This window comes from Carassius auratus, chromosome 24, assembly GCF_003368295.1.
Source record: "Carassius auratus strain Wakin chromosome 24, ASM336829v1, whole genome shotgun sequence".
NCBI lineage: Eukaryota > Metazoa > Chordata > Actinopteri > Cypriniformes > Cyprinidae > Carassius > Carassius auratus.
In genome coordinates, this window is record NC_039266.1 from 20,333,337 (window position 1) to 20,353,609 (window position 20,273).

Consider the following 20,273-nt stretch of genomic DNA (forward strand, 5'->3'; position numbering starts at 1 on the left):
AACAATATCAAATAATTCTAAAGCAGTTCATTTCAAAATGTAAAAAATTTCAAGATGATAGCAATAAAGTTATTTGATAAACACTGTATTAAATGCTCATTGTTATTGTTAGTTAATGCATTAACTAAAATCATATTTAATATGGCCAAATCCAATTGAATCAATTAGATTATACCATTTCTATCAGCTATAAATATTTCCTCGAGGAACCTTTGATATTTTACAGTGTATTTTTGAACAAAGTATCATAAAATGGTGGTAACTTTTATATTAATCATTATTACAAGACAATTTAATAGCCACATGAGGAATTAATTTAATGTGATTTTTGTAGCAACAACAATTGTGGTATTTTAAGGTAAACCACAGTTCAAATTGTGCACGTTTGTAAGGAATGAATGCATTTACTGAATGTGTCCTTTAATGTGTTTCAGGGTCCAATAAATGAACAGAACTTCGAAGCGTATGTGAACACGTTGACGGATATGTACAACAATTCAGAGCATGAGTATTCGCCCGAATGCAAAGCCTTACTGGACAGCATCAGACAGGCCATCAAGGGCATTCACGTATAAGGCCAAACTCTCTCACAAGTGTTTGATTGTCTGCCGAGGGCTGGCTTTATCATCTGTGCAAGATATGTCTCGTTTAAAACAACAACAACAACTCCATTCCATGACAAATTCACTGCACTGAAAATGACCAGCCTGATTTTTACAGCTCAATGTTCCTTTTAGTGAGATTTTGACCTCCTTTTGCACTTATTTATTTCTTATGGTTTGCTTGACTTTCCTCCGTATTGTTCTTTTGTGTGTTATTATATTATTGCTACATATTATCTTTATTCATCGGTACTATTTATCTCACAGTAATCTTATTTATTGATTTATTTATTGCTGCAACTCCAAAATGGAAAAAGGCCAATCTTACATATTGTGAATTTTAATTTTGCATTTGTTGTACAATAACTGGGAGTTTTAGTCGTTCAAAAGATATCACGATGACTTGTTCTTCATCAACAGATGTCAAATGTGAGAACAGTCCACTTGCGCCACCTGTAGGTGAGCAGCTGGTATTGGTCTATTAGAGCTGTACTGTATCCAAACCTGACATGTAGTTAGTGTACACCACTGAAATGACATCATTTGTTGACAAGAGAGCAAAAAGAATAATATTGATCTGATTAACTCTCCAAACGACTGTACACCGACTGTACAGTGAGCAAAAATCAAATCATCCACACACACACACACACAACTTATTTCCGTTTCTGTTCATATGAACTGCCTTTGGTGTGCACATCCGTGTGTGCATATATGTGCCTAAATGTAAATGAGTACATGGAACATGCTATGTTTTGTGGTAGAGCAGTATTACGTGAATGGTGATTCATTTTATTCTGCAGTATATTTATTTTCCGAATGAAAAGCCTCTAAACTCTGTTTACCTACTGTTTATACGCCATTTTAAGTATGTGACGATATTCTTGTAAAAAAAAAAAAGGTGTTTTATGATCAGGCAAAATACGTTTTTTATTCTTTTCTGTGAGACTGAACTCCTCAACCTTCGGCTTCTTATGCGCGACAAACGGTGGGCTCTCAAATAAGTTTTATGAATGATATTTTCTCAAAGCACTTCATGTCTTCAAGCCACCAAAATCTAAAAATTGACAATTTACAGCAAGAGAACGGCAACAGAGAGTAATCTTTCCATTTTGACTGGATCTGTACCGCTTGATTTTGTGTTTTAATGCACGGCCGAGGTCACCTTAGTGCTGTTACGATCACAAACGGCCTCGTCACAGCACTTTTTAAGCTTTCTCTAACACTAAACATACCCTTTTGCACTTTTATTCTGTTATTTAGTGTTTATTTTGAGCGGGTCACAAATGTGTGATCGGTGCAGGTTAATAAGCACAGTGAAGGAGTTTAACCTTAGTTTTACCTTGTCCATTGGTAATGTCAAAAATTGTGTTTTTGCAGGTCATTCAGATGGAATAAAACACTATCATCCGACCAAACGTGCATAACGAAATTGTATTCTCAATAAAACTGAATGTTTTTTTTTTATTATTATTATCCTAAATTACTGTATGATTCATGATACATTTTCTTTCAATTATTTGTAAATCCTAATTTTAATTTATAAACCACAGATTGTTTGCTCAGGAAGTTTTGTGAGGAATATTTATTTTTCCTTTTTGTATTTGATGTTTTGTAATGTGATATGAATTTTTGTGTAAAAGAAAAACATAGTATAATACACAGTACTGTAAATGATTTAGTTTGGTTTTGTTTTTAAATTATTATTATAATTTCTTTCCGTTTGAGTAGTTTGTATATCAGGATTTCCTTACACTTTTAAAATTTCATAAGCAGTACTGCGCTGTGTTGTACAGTTTGTGTATGGTAGAAATAAACTATTGAAATGATCTGCATAGCATTTATTGTACAGTTGCTCATATTAGAGTCTTATAAAAAATTATATAATTCATATTAAAGCTCATATACAGATATTTCTAGATATATATATGAAGAGTGCATTTGATATATACTGTATATACATATATTATATCTGAACTTATTTTACTACATATATTTTAGGTTCGGATTTTCATAAATATGCACATTTTGCTGGTTTCATGGTCACTACATTTTTCCTTTTTTAGTTTATTTTAAATAATCTTTTGATGTAATTTTTTTTTTTTTTTTTTTATTAGAAACATTACATGTAGTATTGTATTTAATTAATAAAACTGCAAGAAATGCACTGTAGAATTTGGGGAGAAAAAAAAAAGCCTTGAATCTTCGTGAAATGAAGGGAAGCATTTTTCCTCCTCACAGAAGTTTGTTGTTGTAATGGCTTCCCGATTAAATCAAAAAAGTAAAATCCAAAATTATACAATCTGCAAATCAATTTGACTAACATTTCAAACGTTTTTGACTCAACTCTAATTTACTCTCAACTTTTCACTTAGTTTGATTGCTCTTGCTTTGTGGGGGGAAAAAAAACATTTTTGAAAGTATAAATATTCCATAAAGTCTCATATTGTTTCATAAAACTGCAAAAATGGATTGTAGCAATTGCAAAAATGCCTGAAAAGGTTGGAATTTTGCTCCTCACATAAGTTTGTTGTTAATGGTGTTCCGAATTACATCAACGCTGAAAACCAAATCCAAAATGTATTGTTTCAGAAATCATTTTAAATTGTGCTCTTGACATGTTCTAGGCCTAGAGAACATTATGAGATTTTCAAAAACAATTTTCATATTTACCAGCAGATGGCGTATGAATGCAACTTTGTGGTATAATCGGTTTCAGGCCTTCGTTCCTGGAATGGAACAGTAAGAAGAAAAAAAAAATCAGATTTCAGTTTTAGCAACTGCAAGAACAAATAAACAATACATGTTAACCAGTTTGACTGGTTAAATCACTGCACAATGAGGTATTTTCATGCCCCCTCACGTGACCCTGTGAAATCTGCGCCGTGTAAATATGGTGTTTGGTTTGTTACCCTTTGTAATTATCTTTGATAATTATCAGAGTAATTTATCCTTGCCTTTGAGGAGTTGATGATGATGCAAATGACATCTAATTACCTGAAAGGAGGAACAGCTTTCCTGTTACACGTCACCTACAAACAAACCCAGCAATTATTAAATAGTCCATGACAGACGTGCACAGCATATGATGTATGCATGATTTTTGTTGATTCGCCTGAATCTCTCGCTCATGGCGATCTACAGAAATCTCATGAAAATCTGAGAAAAAGCAGAGCTGCTCGCTCGTTGTCCCACTGCGCCGGTGAACTTCTGTAGCCACCCCAGGCCCGAGGCCTCACAATACTAGCTGTCCTCATTAGCAAATACTGCCTAGGAATGAGTTCAACTTTATTCATCTAGGTTTTAAAGGTACTAATCCTCATGCAGATGACAAATTAAAAAAAGCTGCTGTATGCATCAAAATTCACTGGGTGCACAGATTTTAGTACGTGATTTGACATAAAGTGGTCTTCTCATCTTAACTGAGTTCATCTTTAGGTATATCTGATCTTAACCACTGATTTACAAACATGGGGGATATACCAGAAAATTATCTTGCTGTAATATAATTACGCTGAAAATGCTCACAACACAACCAAATAAAGAAATGGTGCTTTTTCTATTTGCAGGATTTTTCTGACGTTGCAGAGCACTGTGCTCTCTCGGTACAGTGTTTGAACATTATGGCCTGATGCATGTGGAAAAAAAGATATATTACGCAGTCAGTCCTGTAGGAGCATCATCCTCTATCATTGAAACTTAATGTCCAGATGTGTAAATGGACACTTACTAATATTAAACTGGTTTCAAAATGCTAATTTCCTAGTAGAGTTGGACTAAGAGGATCTTACAGGGCAATGAAGTGTCAACAGGGTAGAGTGGCCAATGGGAAAATAAAAAGATGTCATAGTGGTAAGTGAATACTGTTTTCCAGTGTGGATGAGAGCACTGACACATGACAAACGCTACCAACAGAACTGTTCACCAGGCTTATATTTACACCAGCCAGCCAGACAGCAGTATGCTTGTATTCAGACTGATTTAGCATTCAATGATGCAATGGGTGCTTTGGATGTAATCAAGAAGCGTGCATGTTCTTTTCCAGGAGGACTCAGTGCTTCAGAATGAGCCACTGTCAACAGATTTCAACACCAAAAGTCATCTTTATAAATCAGTCTGCTTGCTTACACACAGTCCCTGATCGAAGCTGTTCAACTGATTTACACAACCATTGATTCACTGCTAAAGCCAGTAATTATTTGGTTTACGTTGGGTGTTTTAAGTGTATTCTAAATGCCTTTACAAGACAATTTGTCTTTTTCCACTCGTGTCTCGCCTCCTCTCAATAGCTTTGCTAGCTACGTCAATATGAACGATTCCTAAACTGTCCAATCACTAACCGCCTTTGTAGCCTACTAGCCAATCCTGGTTCAGGAGGGCGGGGCGTATGGGATACAGGTGGCGAAATAGCAAATAGCACATTTAGACGACGTTGCCTGGCGTGGTAGTAGCCTAGAAATTGTCTCTAATTTGTCCTATTTTGTGAATATAATTAATACGTGTTATATTTTAACTGTTTTATCTCGCTATTTTTAATCAAGAGCTGCTCAAGACAGCTAGTGAAGACACGTGTTGACCGTCTTTTCAAGTGGTACGTGTTACTTTTTTCACCGCTGCTTTAGATGGACTAATCACACTCTTTTATGATTAATTGTTAGGCAAATGGAATTCAATCATTTTTACGAAGCATATTTGTAAACATAACTCAAAAATCATTCCTTAGTATGAACAGATTCAAACGATTATACACTTATATTTACAAATGCCTCTAATATTTCAATAATCGAGCTGATAGTTGAATGCATCTCAGTGTAAGTTTCACTTTTTGGGCCTCAGGGAACACCCTGGTGGACTGCATTGAGACCAGTTATTAGCAAACAGCATATGCCGTCTAATGTCCGCAGCCTCGTTTCTGTGAACCATGTGACGTGTGTTTACATCCTCTCAGCTGTTCCTCGAGAAAAACAGCGCTGGATCTTCAACGCCACGAAAATCTATACATCTCACAACAACAACAGTGCGGTCATAAACACCACTCTGATGTGCATCCAGCGTGTTTTGCTCGTGCAAAGTCCGAGACCAGTACATGGCTTTACAAAGGTCAGTGAACATTGTTATTCCGCAGAGATGATGCCGACATTTTTGTTTTGTTGCTTTGCGTTGATTTGAGCAAGCTGGGGTTAGATGGAGCATGCGGCATACATTGAAATGCAAGCCTACTAACTTGGTTTAACGCATGCAGTAAAGGCCAAAATATCTGTTTTGATGAAATGCACAAATTATGTATTGTCTATTAATTGGTTTGTTGTGCCAGGACATACACAATGACCCCGTCTTACTGGTTTTCCCAGTCATGCATTGTTTAAATGCCCTCTTACAGCATGGCTTTCTTTAGAAACCGAATAACTAGAGGTTTTGCCGTCTCTCTCAGATTATTTTCATCTGAATTAACGTTACAGACTGTAGTTCAGACATTCAGAGGTGTTTTATCCAGCTGCTTCAAGTTTACTGATACTTGTAAGAAAAACACTAACAATAGCTGTAAAACAACTGTCTCTGAAGCTTTATTCCGTAACGACTTCCTTTTTCGATTTAGCTCTACCCTTTTGTTCATTACACAACACGCATAATAACCAAGGCCAGATGCACGACGCACCAGGAGTTTTAGTTCATACATATTTTAAATGACAAGTGTTGTTGCATAACCTTGTTGTTAATTAGATCTGATGAGTTATTTATTTAAAATATGCATGCAAGTCCTGCTTGAGAGATTATGTCGGATCTAAACATGCAAAGCGCTTATATTTTCTCTCTTGCCACTTCTTCGATTTTGCTGATATTACCACATCTGATAGTCTCAGGTAGGCCTATACAGTGTAGATTTAATGCGCACTGCACACGTCGCTTAACTCGGTTTTGTTTTAACGCAGTGCGGATGTGTGTAGTGTTTTATAAGTGCGTCGTGAACTGTAGATCTGTACGCGCGTGGACGGACCGAAGCGATCTACGTCACGCGGCTCGTCACCATCCACATGGAATGTGCGTCGAACGTAAACAAACAAACAACCGACAGCGTCGCAAGTACGGACTTTCTTTCCATTGTCGACAAAAACATCAACCAGAATACAAAATTGGTTATTATATAGCGTTTTGGCGTCATATTTGTTTAGAGACCATCGTTGGTGTGATGTTATGGCAAGCTTCTTGAAAAGGTGTTCCTTACAACTAACTAGTTAAGTTGCTAGTAACGTAACCCATTTTATAATTAGCCTACTAGTGAGCAATTTAACAGAAATAGTTATATATTTTAAGATTCACAATAACTGCTCTTTAAATACTAGTCATTATTCATATAGCCTACTAGTAGGCCTTGGTTTTTTACTGTTCTCTAGCTACTATCAGCATTTTCCACAATATCAATAATTTGCCATTGAGCTCTACTTACATAAAGGAATGGTGCTTTATAGTCTAATTAAAAATCTTACCAGTCACTTTCAGTCATCACCAGGAATGTTGGATCCAGCCATGGTAAAAAACTTGTCTTTACTATGGTAAAAAAGGGATAAATAATAAATTAACAAAGTTTATTGAATGATCTCATTTACGTCTTTGTCTGTCTGTGCTTCGCCTGGGTTCGTCTGACTATCGCAAACCTTACCAAACTGCTTCACAACCTCCTGTGAAACCTTGAAATGGAAACATTCCTTCTTATCTGTGACTTGTGAAGACACAATCAGAAGATTAGACCACAAGAGCCAGCATTGCAGGAGCATGGATAATAATGAGTATTATTATAAAAATGAATCTTAATCAAAATGATGAATATAGAAATAAAAGAAAAGCAACATAAATGTATGTTTGCTCTCTGTACACAGACACACACACACACGTTTCCCTTTATAATGCAAATCTTTCACACTAGAGTCTTGACTAGAGTCTATTTGTTTGCTAATACTAGGTAACTGGAATAGACACTAGTAACTTTTTGAATAGTTAAAGCAAATATAAATAGTTTTAAGTAAGTATAGGTAACAAAGCTCGACACTAGTAAGTTGTAAGGAATGGATATTAATATATTTTGCCACATTTATTTTGGGTTTAATGCACAAAGTTATGTCAGTTATTTTCATTGTTTTAATCTTAGTCATGTAAAGGTTGCATTTCATGGCAAAATCAAAAAGGAAATAATAATAATAATAATAAGAAGAAGAAATTATAAATAGTTTTGCACTTCAGGAAGACCTTATCCTTTTCTTTAGTCAAACTAGAGAATCTATATATATATGTATGTATGTGTATATATATATATATATATATATATATATATATATATATATAAATGAATTAAATTTATGCATTTAGCAGACGCTTTTATCCTAAGCAACTTACATTGAACAATTTTCTTCTAGCGTGTTCCCTGGGATTCGAACCCCAACCTTGTGCTGTTAACGCAATGCTCTACCACCTGAGCTACAGGAACACTATATATAATTATAATTTTTTTTTTTTTTTTTTTATGAAATATGACCTGAACCATTATTTTTATTAATTATTTATTGACAGGACAGCTGTGGATTATAACGTGGCTTATGTGAAGGTTCAGCTGACGACATTTTTTCAAAGCAATGAGGGCTAAGAACATCAGAAAGTGTAGGCCTGCTTTATTTTAAGTTTTATCTTCACTTGAAAAGCACAGAGGAATTGTAAACAGATTAGTTCTGGCCGAGCATCAGTGTTCTGTGATAATGTTGCAATTATGCAACCAGCAAGTTTAAACATGTTAATGACGGATCAGCTAAGCCTTCTAACAAACTGTTCCAGTTCATTGTTCTGCTTCCAGTATTAACTCCACAACCATCCAGCAGTTACTCCACGACAAAACCAGCTAGCGATGGCATGAAAGCCAGCATCCTGTTTTTCTATCCAATATTAATGGCTTTATTGGTTTATAGTGTTATAAACACTATATGTCCGTCTCTGTTGTTAGAGAGAGAGCACTAATGTGATACGTGCCGTTCCCTTTTGTAAGTTGTATACTGATGTGCAGAGAGTCTCTGTAGGGTTGCAATCAGGTCTTGTACAAAACAGAGTAGGAGGTTTGACCCAGATCCCTCCATGCAGTATTTTTAGTGCAGGAGACTGAAAGGGCAGCTTTAAAGGAAAAGGCTGAAAAGGAAGGCATATAAAAAAAAAAAAAAAGAAACAAGAAAATAACAGGGATGAAGACATAAATATAAACATTTAAAACCCTGTAAAAATCAAAACGTGAGTTTTGTGGTTTTTAATCCATTTCTGTTTAGTGCTTATTAAAATATGGACATAATTAACTTTAATTAAAAATGTGCATTTATAGTTTTCAGTCTTTCACGAGCAAAAATGTTGATGACATCATGTTACACTAATGGGCGTGTCCAATGTTTTTGTCCAATCAAGTGCTCTCTAGATGCTCCGTATCTTCTAAAGTGACATTTGCAGAAAAAAAACCCTGTGACTTTCATACATGCATGAAAAACTTGTACATTTGCATAAAAACAAAACTAAACACACTAATAAATGTGTAAAAAACAATATTTTGGATTTTTATTTATTTATTTATTTTTATTCTTCTTTATGCTTGAACCAAAGCTGCATTTATTTGATAAATACAGTAATACTGTGAAATATTATTAACATTTAAAATGTCTTCTATTTGAATATATAAATACCCCTACTTTTGCTTTTGATTAATTTAATACATCGTTGTTGAATAGCAGCTAGTACAAATAGTATTAATATTTCACATTTTTACTGCTTTAATGTATTTTTGGTTAGCCTTGGTGAGAATAAGAGACAATAAAAAGCATTAAAACTAAATGTATTCTACATTTTTGCATAGACTGTGAATGTAAAAGCCTGTTTTCCTGTGCACTTTGGAAAAGGTTTTGTTTGCATGTGAAAGTCTCTGGGTTTTCTTGGGTCTGTCTTCTGCAGTTGTCACTTTAAGGGCTCTGTAAAAGTGAGAACATCTCATCCTTCTAATCCTAGCTGTTCCTGACTGGCAATTGCAAGTAGAACATCATGATTTTATTGGTCGTGATGTAAACGAAAGCCTGTTTGCTTTTAAAAAACAATGTAAAAATTCATATATTACAAAAAGGGATGAGCTCTTTAATTTCAATAGGAAGCATGTCAACATAGAAAATGAAACCGATTTAATTGGTTTCTTTTTTAGATGGATGGTTGTGCAAACCCATCCCTAATTGGACTGGAGAATGGAGATGTTTCGATGTACAGTAATTGGGCTTTTCTTGAACTCACTGAACCGTTGTGAGTAAATAAGCCTCATGTTTGTTTGTTTAAATCCATATCAAGTTCAGGTTCATGAAAATCCTTGGGGTTACAGAACTTCAGCTTAACTCAATTACCAGACATGCAAATTCTGACACTTTCTAAATGTCCTGTCTGCAGCCCAAATGCCACTTTCAGACTTGCTTTGCTCTTGCTTTCAAAGCCTATTCTGTTCTTAAGAGCATAGCATTTCCACGAAGCAGACGGTCAGATGTCCTGATTTTTTTTTTTTTGCTTTGGCATTTATTATATTATCATGTGAGAAGGGTAGTAAGACTTCAGGCTTGAACTTCTGCTGTTTTCTGCAGTGCTAAAGCTGCTAGCATCAGACAGGTCACCTCAATAGTAACTGTGTCCTTGAGTCATACGAAGATAATGTGTCTTTTATTTGCATCACTATTCTTTTTCTTGTGCATGCTTACGTTTAGGTATTTGAACAAACTTCTAAGTCATAAACTTGGAAAATTGGCACATGTGTGCCACGTTTGGAACTGTTCGTCAAATCAGATGTCTTGTTGAGTAGAGATGTGATATTATTAACAAATGTACTTTTTAATGTTTTCAATCAAAAAATACAGTTTAAAAAAATCCAGAAATATTATTATAATATAAAATGACCGTCAATAATACAATTGAATTCTGTGACAGAAAAGCAGATTTTTAAAAATCAGTCATCAGTAACACATAGTACTTCTAGCATTTATTATTATAATTGTTTAAAACGGTTGAGCTTTTTTGGAAACTGATACATTTTTCTCAGAACTCTTTGATGAATAGGTTTTAAAAAGAAGAGCATTTATTTGAAATGTAAATCTTTTTAACATTTATAAATGTCTTTAACTACTGTCACTTTTTAACCTGTTAACTGTCACTCACGTTTTTGAAGATAGACATGAATGTGCATGATACAAACATAAATTTGTATAATTCATGACTGAAAACATTTTGTAACATGATTTTGATGTGCCATTTACATGGTAATGCAATGTCTGATTTTAAAATGGGATTTGAAGGATGAATTTTGAGATTTTATGTTTTCAAGTGATATATAACGTCTGATGATTTCTAAAATGTGATAGAGAAAAAGGCAACGAGGAAGTCTTTTTTTAAACAAAGGTCAAAGCTCCTTTTGTAACGTAGATTTCTGAGGGTGCACTCTTGTCATAAATTCATCTATTACTTTTCCTACATAATTTTTAACAAAAAATATTGGTAAAATATATATTTGGGAATCTTAGACCTTTCCAACGATATATAGTTTGTCTAGATTAGATTTGATTGTAATATAGTATAGTCAACGTAGGCGTCCTGTATACGGGACGGGGTGACATTTAACAGGTTTTAAACACAATGTGTACTTTTATTGAATTTACTTATATTTACATATTTAGTTAAATATATATATTGTTTGTGTGTTTGTAGGAACAAAAAATGGGTTAAAAATGTAATCTACTATAATAAAGATTAGCGCTTTGTCTATTTGATTGTTCTGACATTTGTTTATTTTATTATCATCTGTGACATACAATAAGACTTCAGACATTCTGCAATATTAAAGCCGCTTGCATCAGGCAGGTAACATCAGGTGCATGCAACACCTAGCTGAGGAATCAAAGCCGGCAGGTATCAGGTGTTTCAGGAGAGAAGGGTAAACTGAAATGTGTGTGTGTGTGAGAGAGAGAGAGAGATCTAACCCATCACCTTTTGTTTTTTTAATCCTCAGATCTTGGCGTAGCTGAGAATGGTTTGAGGTGATTTGTGTGGGACACAGGCATCACGACCGTGCATCCCTGCGGAGAATCGCTCTAGAGCTTTCATCTGGATGTGAGGACCGGTCTAGTTATCCGTCTCTCACCTCCTCTGCATTTTTCCTATTTTTTTTTGTTTGTTTTGTTTCTTTTCTCGGAGGGGATCATGGGGGGAGCAGTCAGTGCTGGCGAGGACAATGACGATTTGATAGACAACCTGAAGGATGCGCAGTACATCCGCACAGACCGCGTGGAGCAGGCCTTTAGGGCCATAGACCGTGGAGATTATTACCTGGACGGCTACAGAGAAAATGCCTACAAGGATCTGGCGTGGAAGCACGGGAATATACACCTGTCAGCGCCGTGCATCTACTCTGAGGTGATGGAAGCCCTGAAACTCCAGCAGGGTTTGTCTTTCCTGAACCTCGGCAGCGGCACGGGATACCTGAGCACCATGGTGGGCCTGATCATAGGTGAGAACCACTCTAATGACAGATCGATAAAGGAAACAGCCCAGATTGAGGGTACACTCTTAAAAATAAAGGTGCGGAAACGGTTCTTCACAGCCATGGCATAGAAGAACAATTTTTGGTTCCACAAAGAAACATTCAGTCAAAGGTTCTTTAAAGATCCATCGCTTTCTTAACTTTTTATAATCTTTAGAACCTTCTTTTTCATCAAAGAACCTTTTGTGAAACAGAATGTTACAGGTTAACCATTTAGACCAAAAGGTTCTTCTATGGCATCGTGAAGCACCTGTCTTTTTAAGAGTGTAGAATTGATTTATTGTCTAATAATAATTAATAATAATAATAATAAAACATATGAGAAGAATAAATAATAAACTTGCTGACAATGATAAAGACTATTTTAGGACCAATCCGAGTTTTACATTTTATGGCATTTCTTGCCAATTTTTTTTTTTTTTTTTTAACATTGTGCCTAATAGTAATTTCACTTTTGAATTATATTTAGTTAATAACTCTTTTATTTGCATCACTGTTATTCTTATTATTACTAAATTTTAGGGATTTAGACAAAAATAAATGTTGGTCCTACAGACATGAATGACTCAAATCATGAAAGTGTTGAGTAGAGAATGTGATATAACTTTTATTAGTTAGTAGATTTATGATTTGTAGTTGGATAAATGTAAAAAGTGTTTAAAAAAATCGTACACAATTCTGTACATTAACATTTATATGACCAAAGCTATATATATTTGATAACAAATACAGTTAAAACTAATATAGTAAAATATTATTGCAGTTTGAAATCGTTTACCATTTGTAATATATTTTGAAATATAATTTATTTGTGTGATAATATACAATATACTGCATAGCAGCACACTGACAGGTTTTGTGCATTTGTTTTTTTTTAATTCCGAATATAACATTTTTGGTGTGTTATTGTCTGTAAATATTTATTTTCAGTTAAATATTATGGTATTTGACTAATAATAATTAAAATATATTTTAATTAATAAGAAAAAAGATTTGTATTCATTATTACTATTAATTGCAGGTCCGTTTGGGGTAAATCATGGCGTTGAGCTACACAAGGATGTGGTGGAATATGCAAAAGAAAGACTGGATGACTTCATTAAAAACAGCGACAGCTTTGACAGGCATGTTCAACTCTTATCTTGCATTTGTTTTTATAGATCTACAGTAAGTGTGAGTAAAAAAAAAAGTGCTAGATTTGTTACAACTATAGAAATGAAATTTGCTTAATGAGAGCTGTAATGACGCATCAGATAAAGCACTGACGAAATTAAACAAGCCATAAATGTGTTTCATAACAGAAGGCCATGTGTCCAAAGGTCGCTTAATCAATGTTCGGAGCTCGATATCTGTTTCACGTCTTGTCAAGTCTGTGACTGCTCAATAAAACTGCTGCTAAACAAATAAAACCGCGGATGGACTGATGCTAATAATATGCTCAATAACAGATTGCTCTTGGCATCATGTCAGTTCTCCACCAGTTAAATAAGGAAAACAGCTTTTTTATTCAGTCATGAAAATAGATTTGTAAATGTTCTGAAGAAAATGCGAATATACTTGTCTGTGCAAAACTGGCTGACATAATGCTTGGGTGTTGTTAGTGCGTTGCTATTTGGTTGCTATGTGGTTCTTTCGTTGTCACATTAGTGATAGCTCAAATTATATAGCTTGTTGAAAAGAGGTGTGCTATTACCCCAAAACGATTTGAAAAGCAATTTTTGCCTGGCAGACATTAAATCTTGCAAAACACCTGCACATGTAGAGGCCAGAATATTGTAGAGACACATGGTGGATTGTTTTGTGTGTTAAAATAAAAATAATCGTACATTTTTTTTTAAAATTATTAATATTTTTTTGTATATATATTTCACAATAATTGTTTTGCAATGAAAGAGTAATTAAAAAAAAATACAATTTAAAAACGAATAAAGATTACAATTATTGTATTAAAAAAAGAGTCTCTTTTAAAGTAAAAATTAAAATAAAGAAATATTAAAATTGTTATAAAGTAAAAAAAAATATATATATATATATATATATATATATATATATATATATATATATATACTGTTTATATTTAATTTGATATTTTTTAAAATTTACTTAAAACTTTTTTTATATTTCTATTAACTACTATACAGTTCTTGAAACTACTGGAGTCACAAATATAATGCAGAAGGAAATACGATCGCTTATGAAATATTGTGTTGGACAATAGGAGGCCTTCAGGTCAAAAAGGTTGAAAACACCCCAGAAACGGCATAGTAGCACACTAAAATCAACTGGAACACGTTAGAAACCACATAGCTGTGAGAAATTGTGTTGTAGATGTTCTAGAAATGACTGTCAATGTTATAAATGTGTCATTTCAGGTTTGAGTTCTGTGAACCACACTTTGTGGTGGGGAATTGTCTGGAGATTTCCTCAGACAGTCACCAGTACGACCGCATCTACTGCGGCGCTGGAGTTCAGAAGGACCACGAGAACTACATGAAGATCCTGCTGAAAGTCGGAGGCATTTTGGTCATGCCGATAGAGGATCAGGTAAAACACAGGATGATACACACAGTGGGCATAAAAGGTTAGGAGACTTCAGTCACACTTACAAATAAATCAATGTCATTAAACCACAAAAAATCTCAACCCAGATCAATCTTGAGATCTTCTCTCATCACTAATTTACTTTGCTTCATCATTTTTGCTAAATGTCTTTTTAATTCACTGGTGTTTTGATTTATTTAAAAAAAATTTTTGGATGAAATCAGCTCTTTATAATTTGTTTTTATTGCTGGGAAAAATTTAATTAAATTGGTTAAATCTATTAAAATAAAGCTGAAATAAAAAATATTAGATGATAAATTTAAACTTAAAATGCAAGTGAAAATCTTTAATGTTGTCTTGGCTGCTTAATGAAATAAAATGTTTAATTCAACTTAATTATTAATAAAACATGTATGCTAAATATAAATATTAAAAATAAACCTTTAGAAATTACTAAAGCACATTACAAAAAAACTATAAAAAAGAAACATATGTATATATAAACAAAACTAAAATAAGTAGAGCAACCACAGCTGTGGTTCATTATATTAAATATCCACTAAGGACAAACTAACGAAAAGTATTTTTTTGATAAGTTTTGCTTGACAGGTGTACTTTTGCTTTTTATTCCAAATAAACGTCACTTCAGTCATTCAGTTATTTGTTTTTATAAAGTGTGCAAATTAATTTTGGTGTAGTAGAAATTGGCTTATAAAATGTTGAGTAGAATGATAAAAGCCTTGGCTAACCTACAGTATATACAACTGCTTGAAAAAAGACTTAAAAAAATGCATCTAATCTTTTATTGTCTATATTTGGCATCTTAAAAGTTCTCAATGAGAAAATTGTAAAAAATTGCATCGCATTAATATAAATGCATGATATTGTAGAATATTAATAGTAACTTTTCTGAAGCTGTTGAGCATGGAATGTCTGAGCTCTTTATTAGTCGAGTGTTTGTGTGTTGCTGCAGCTGACTCAGATCACCAGAACCGGTCAGAGCTCCTGGGAGAGTAAGAATATCCTGGCCGTGTCATTTGCTCCTCTTGTTCCGCAGAGCAGGACAGACGGCTGCAAGCCTGAAGCTGTGGTGCTCCGTGAGTCTCCGCCTCTCTTTTATGACCTCACACTGTCCTGGCCAATCAGCTGCTGCTAGGCACAGTGTTCCAGACTGATTTATTGCACATTCCATTACAAACCTGATTCATTCAGAACAGTAAACAACACTACAGGCCAAAACTCATGTTTTTTTTTTCTTCCACGCATTGGTTAGTCTTGAGATTTTGGGCTATTCAGACAAGTGGATAGAAAACATCCAAAGTACAGATTACAAAGAGTTATATTATATATTTTATCACACTTTATCTATTTGCACCTGTAGATTTCAGTTACCTTAGACGTCTTTAAAGGCAGTTTTCTCAAAATTAGTGTTTTTTTTTTTTTCATCAGTAATGACTGCATACACTCTTAAAAATAAAGGTGCTTAAAAGGTTCTTTTTTTGGTTCCACAAAGAACCATTCACTCTAATAACCATCTTTTTCTTAACTTTTTATAATCTGAAGAACCTTCTTTCACCACAAAGAACACAACTTTTGTAAACAGAAAGGTTCTTCAGATGTTAAAGGTTCTTTATGGAACCATTTAGACAAAAAAAGTTCTTCTATGGCATTCGTGAAGCACCTTTATGTTTAAGAGTGCAACCAAACTTTACAGTTTTGCATTCTGAAGAAGAATTTGTTCATGTATCGGTCATCTGATTTACATTTAATTAAAAAAATTATTATTATCATTCTATTCGCTATTGTTAACCGATGCCAATAATGCATTAGCGCTGTGTGTTGGCTATCAGCTATGTTTTTTACATTGGGAATCTGGGAATTTACAGTGGGAAGTTATTTTTAACTGCCCAGTTTTATTTATTATTTATTTATTTTATAAATAAATTGATTGTTAATTTTGACAGTTAATTAATTGATTGAGTTGGGACTACATAAATCATTTTTATTGCATTAAGTAAACATTTGACATTAACATTTTACATATTGAGTAAACAGTTGTTTAGAAGTAGGCTGGACATCGTAAAAATACAAGTAAATTTTTAAATAAAACAAATTATTAAATTGTTTCACAACAAGATACTATCCAGTGTCTACTTCAAAATTTCTTCTTTTATTTAACCCAGTGTTACTTTACAGTACTTAATCTGTCTAGGTTTTTTTTTGTTAGTTTTTTCAGTGTAGAATGCAAGTGTACTTGTACTTAAAGCACTTGTGTTGCTTAAACTCATTGTAATTATTTAAAAAGCAACAGAAATCACTTTTTATTGCAGTGTGGCTTTATTCAGTAATTCGATTTCAAATTTTTCAACAGTATTTCGATTTGTTTTTACCCTGTAGACCTGCGGTGTCTTTACGTTAATTAGTTGTGCACACAAATGAGATCTGCGCGAAATCTGTAGTCGTGAACCTGTATTATTCCTCCGTCCCTCAGCGCCGCTGTCCGTGAGGAGTCTTCAGGACCTGGCGCGGATCTATATCCGCCGTACCCTCCGCAACCTGACCAACGAGGAGCAACCGGCCAACAACAACACACAGCGATCGTCCCAGAAGCGCAAACGCAGACGCTGTCGCCGTCGCCGCCGCCGCATCAACACCTACGTGTTCGTGGGCAACCAGCTGATTCCTCAACCCATGGACAGCGAGGAGGACGAATGCATCGAGGAGGAGAGCAAAGAGGAGGAGCAGGAGAAAGACACTGAGCCGGTTAAACCTGAGGAGCCACGGGTCAACCATCTGAGAGACAAAATCCTGAGTCTGCCGCTGCCCGAGTCGCTGAAGGCGTACCTGCTGTTCTACCGCGAGAAATAACACGCACGCCGGCCCGTAGAAGCATTCATCAGCGGCGGTGGTTTCCACTTTCCTTCTCAGACTACTCAATTTCATAGTTTTTTGGGATAATGTAGCATAATTGAAAGATTGAAACCGGGTTGGGCTGCGTTGGCCGGAGACGTCAGGTTTGATTGTGCTTGCTGTGTTTGATCTAATGGCTCATAACATTGTAATATTCACATTTTTCACTTCAGAGGACCTTGGGGGCTTAGAAACTTCTTGCTCACCTTATTTGTATTGAGAAGATGTGAAGGAAGCTCTTTTTCACAGGCTTGTATTGTAAGACCAGCTGTTTGATGAAACCAGTAATGACAGTTTTCTTTCTTATTTTGATTCTAGGGAGAATTCGAGTCATTATTTTGCGATTGATTTTTGCCTTCTTTGATTCTCCGAAGCTTTCGGGAGTTTTCATTGTTTATGATGCTAATGCTTTCGATAGCTCTTTGGACTGTTTTAGTGAAGTTCATCTAGAAATTGTTTGGTTTTTTTATTCGGCCGGTGTGTTTTTTTTTGTTCTAGTCACATTTGTAAGTACAAATATTGAGCTGTCACTTAATAGATGATGTAATTTTTTTGGATCGTTCCTATCTCTCGTCTTCAAGTCGACCTCCTGAAGACCTAACGCTCCACTGTTCTGCTTGTGATCATAAAATGTAAGAGACGTCACTGTTCGTGTGGGTTTGTAATCGGTGATTTCTCAATATCGTAACAACTTGTTTGCAATGTATTGTCAGCATAAAGAATCTATGGCTTCATTCCAGTTCTTCAGTTGATTGTAAAGGATTTTTGTTACGGTGAAATGAAATATAATAGAATTTGCATCTGCCATGTTTGTCACAAAAATACACACAGATTAAGATATTGAAAAAAAACGCCAAGTATGTTTATAGAATGTTCAGTTGTTTAAATTCATCAGAAAATTCTGAAAATAAAAATAGCATTTTGTTGTTTTAGTACTGCCCTGATGAAGCTATGTAGGATATATACAGTACTAAAGAACTTTATTTATATAAATGATTCTGTTGAAAGGTTCTTAATATTGTAACCGTTCATTCGTTGTCTTTTGTGATGGTTGTACATCTCTGGTTTGTCCCACAGAAGTCCTCCGGATCCATTCGAGTTCTTCCTCACAGTGGCTATAGTATGTTGAGATCCAGTTTTACTCAGGGCCTGACAAAACCATCAGAAAAGATTGAAAACGTACAGTAATTAACGCTTGAGGAAACCACACATGATATCAAGAACCAAGAATGTAAACTTTTCAACAGGATCTTTTGTTTAATTAAAATGACTTTGTGTTGTGAAGTATATATGTACATATCTCTTGTGCAGCTTTACCAGGGCAGTACTAAATTAATAAAATCATTGTAAAATCCATTGTAAGATTTTATATTAATACTGACTATATTTTCTTTTCTTTTATTCCTAAACTCCATGATGCCACAGCTATGAACCACAAATTGATAAGCTGATGATTTGACTGTAAAATACTTTTTTTCTTTTAAATATGGTAGTGCACAGACAATTTTTATTTGATTTATAGGGACTTTAAGCACCTTAAGTCATCGCCTATCTATGAAATGATGGTGAAAGGGAAACTAGAATGTAAAGATAAAAACCAAAATGATTTTTCATATTTCGCCTTCCATGTTAAGGCACAGTATCTCTGATAGATCTACACCAGCACCGTCTAGAAACAATGCTTTCATCTTTTTAAACAGTATTGCACCAGCTTCGAATTCAAAGTGACTTCAAAACTCATAAAAGAGAGAGGTTCGTGTGTTTTGTTATTGAGACAGCAGGATGGCACATTTACGTGTAAAATTTTATTAAACTTTAATAGGTTACCCTCCTGAAAACAAAGACCTTTTATGACTATTTTCAGTCAATCATGAAAATGCTCAAAGCGTTTGAGTTCTTGAGAGAAGAAACAACAGGCCATGCAGATTCTACGTGAGCGTACCTTGTAATTATTTTTCATATTGCTTATTGACTGTAGACCGGACCGTTTCTCAAGGTAAGAGGAATTTGTCCGTTGCGTTTGTGACGGTTTGATCGTTTCATGAGATCTTATTCCACAGCATGATGTCCTACAGATGCTCCCTGTCTTTTTCTGACTGTAATTTGATGCCATGTTTCTCAACCATCTTTTCATTAAATATATTTATAGCCAACCTCTGATGTTTTTACTGAGATGGTGTGGTCAGTTGAGTTTGTGTCAAAAACTTCTGAAATTATAATATTAAAAAAGAAGAAAAAAAACTATATATATATATATAATGAAAAGGGTTAGCTTTTGATGCAGTAATGTTTTTATGCTCGTTTCATGCCTAACACTTTCTTTGGAATAAATTATAAAATATTCTAATTATGGAAGTTGCTGTTCCTATTGCACAATAGTGTAATGGGTGTAAAACGTGTGCATTAAAAATCAAATACCATTATCTTTAAAACTTCAAAACACACTTCAGCTTGGACAACAATAAAACCTTCCAGTTCACATTATAAAATCTTTATTAACTATACATCTTTATTAAAACAAACCAGAGTTTGCTAAAAATAAAAGAACGCTTTTCCAGTCCCATCTTTATCCAAAGATGTCCCAGTCTGGGGTAAATCACAAATCTCTCTTTTGCATAGACTAAACGCTCAACACCAGG

General features: G+C 34.4%; 2 protein-coding genes across 7 annotated transcripts in view; both read left to right on the forward strand.

Annotated features, from left to right (window-relative positions):
- The window catches only part of st18 (ST18 C2H2C-type zinc finger transcription factor), a 63,298-nt gene extending 61,796 nt beyond the window's left edge, over positions 1-1,502 (forward strand). For all 5 annotated transcript variants that reach the window (XM_026201517.1, XM_026201516.1, XM_026201519.1 and 2 more), the window contains one exon: positions 435-1,502. In XM_026201517.1, the coding sequence (XP_026057302.1) occupies positions 435-575 (141 nt within the window). In that variant the 3' untranslated portion in view covers positions 576-1,502. The remainder of the gene's footprint in view (positions 1-434) is intronic.
- Positions 1,503-5,031: 3,529 nt separating this feature from the next.
- Positions 5,032-19,787, forward strand: LOC113042596 (protein-L-isoaspartate O-methyltransferase domain-containing protein 1-like). Of its 2 annotated transcripts, XM_026201563.1 has the most exons (7): positions 5,032-5,193; positions 5,551-5,702; positions 11,653-12,150; positions 13,205-13,307; positions 14,556-14,727; positions 15,698-15,821; positions 17,216-19,787. In XM_026201563.1, exons 3-7 carry the CDS (start codon positions 11,844-11,846, stop codon positions 17,590-17,592), a joined length of 1,083 nt encoding a protein of 360 aa, XP_026057348.1. In that variant the 5' UTR covers positions 5,032-5,193; positions 5,551-5,702; positions 11,653-11,843; the 3' UTR covers positions 17,593-19,787. The 2 variants fall into 2 exon arrangements, with proteins under 2 accessions (XP_026057348.1, XP_026057350.1); XM_026201565.1 differs by lacking the exons at positions 5,032-5,193; positions 5,551-5,702 and adding an exon at positions 6,668-6,683.
- The last annotated feature ends 486 nt before the right edge of the window (positions 19,788-20,273 follow it).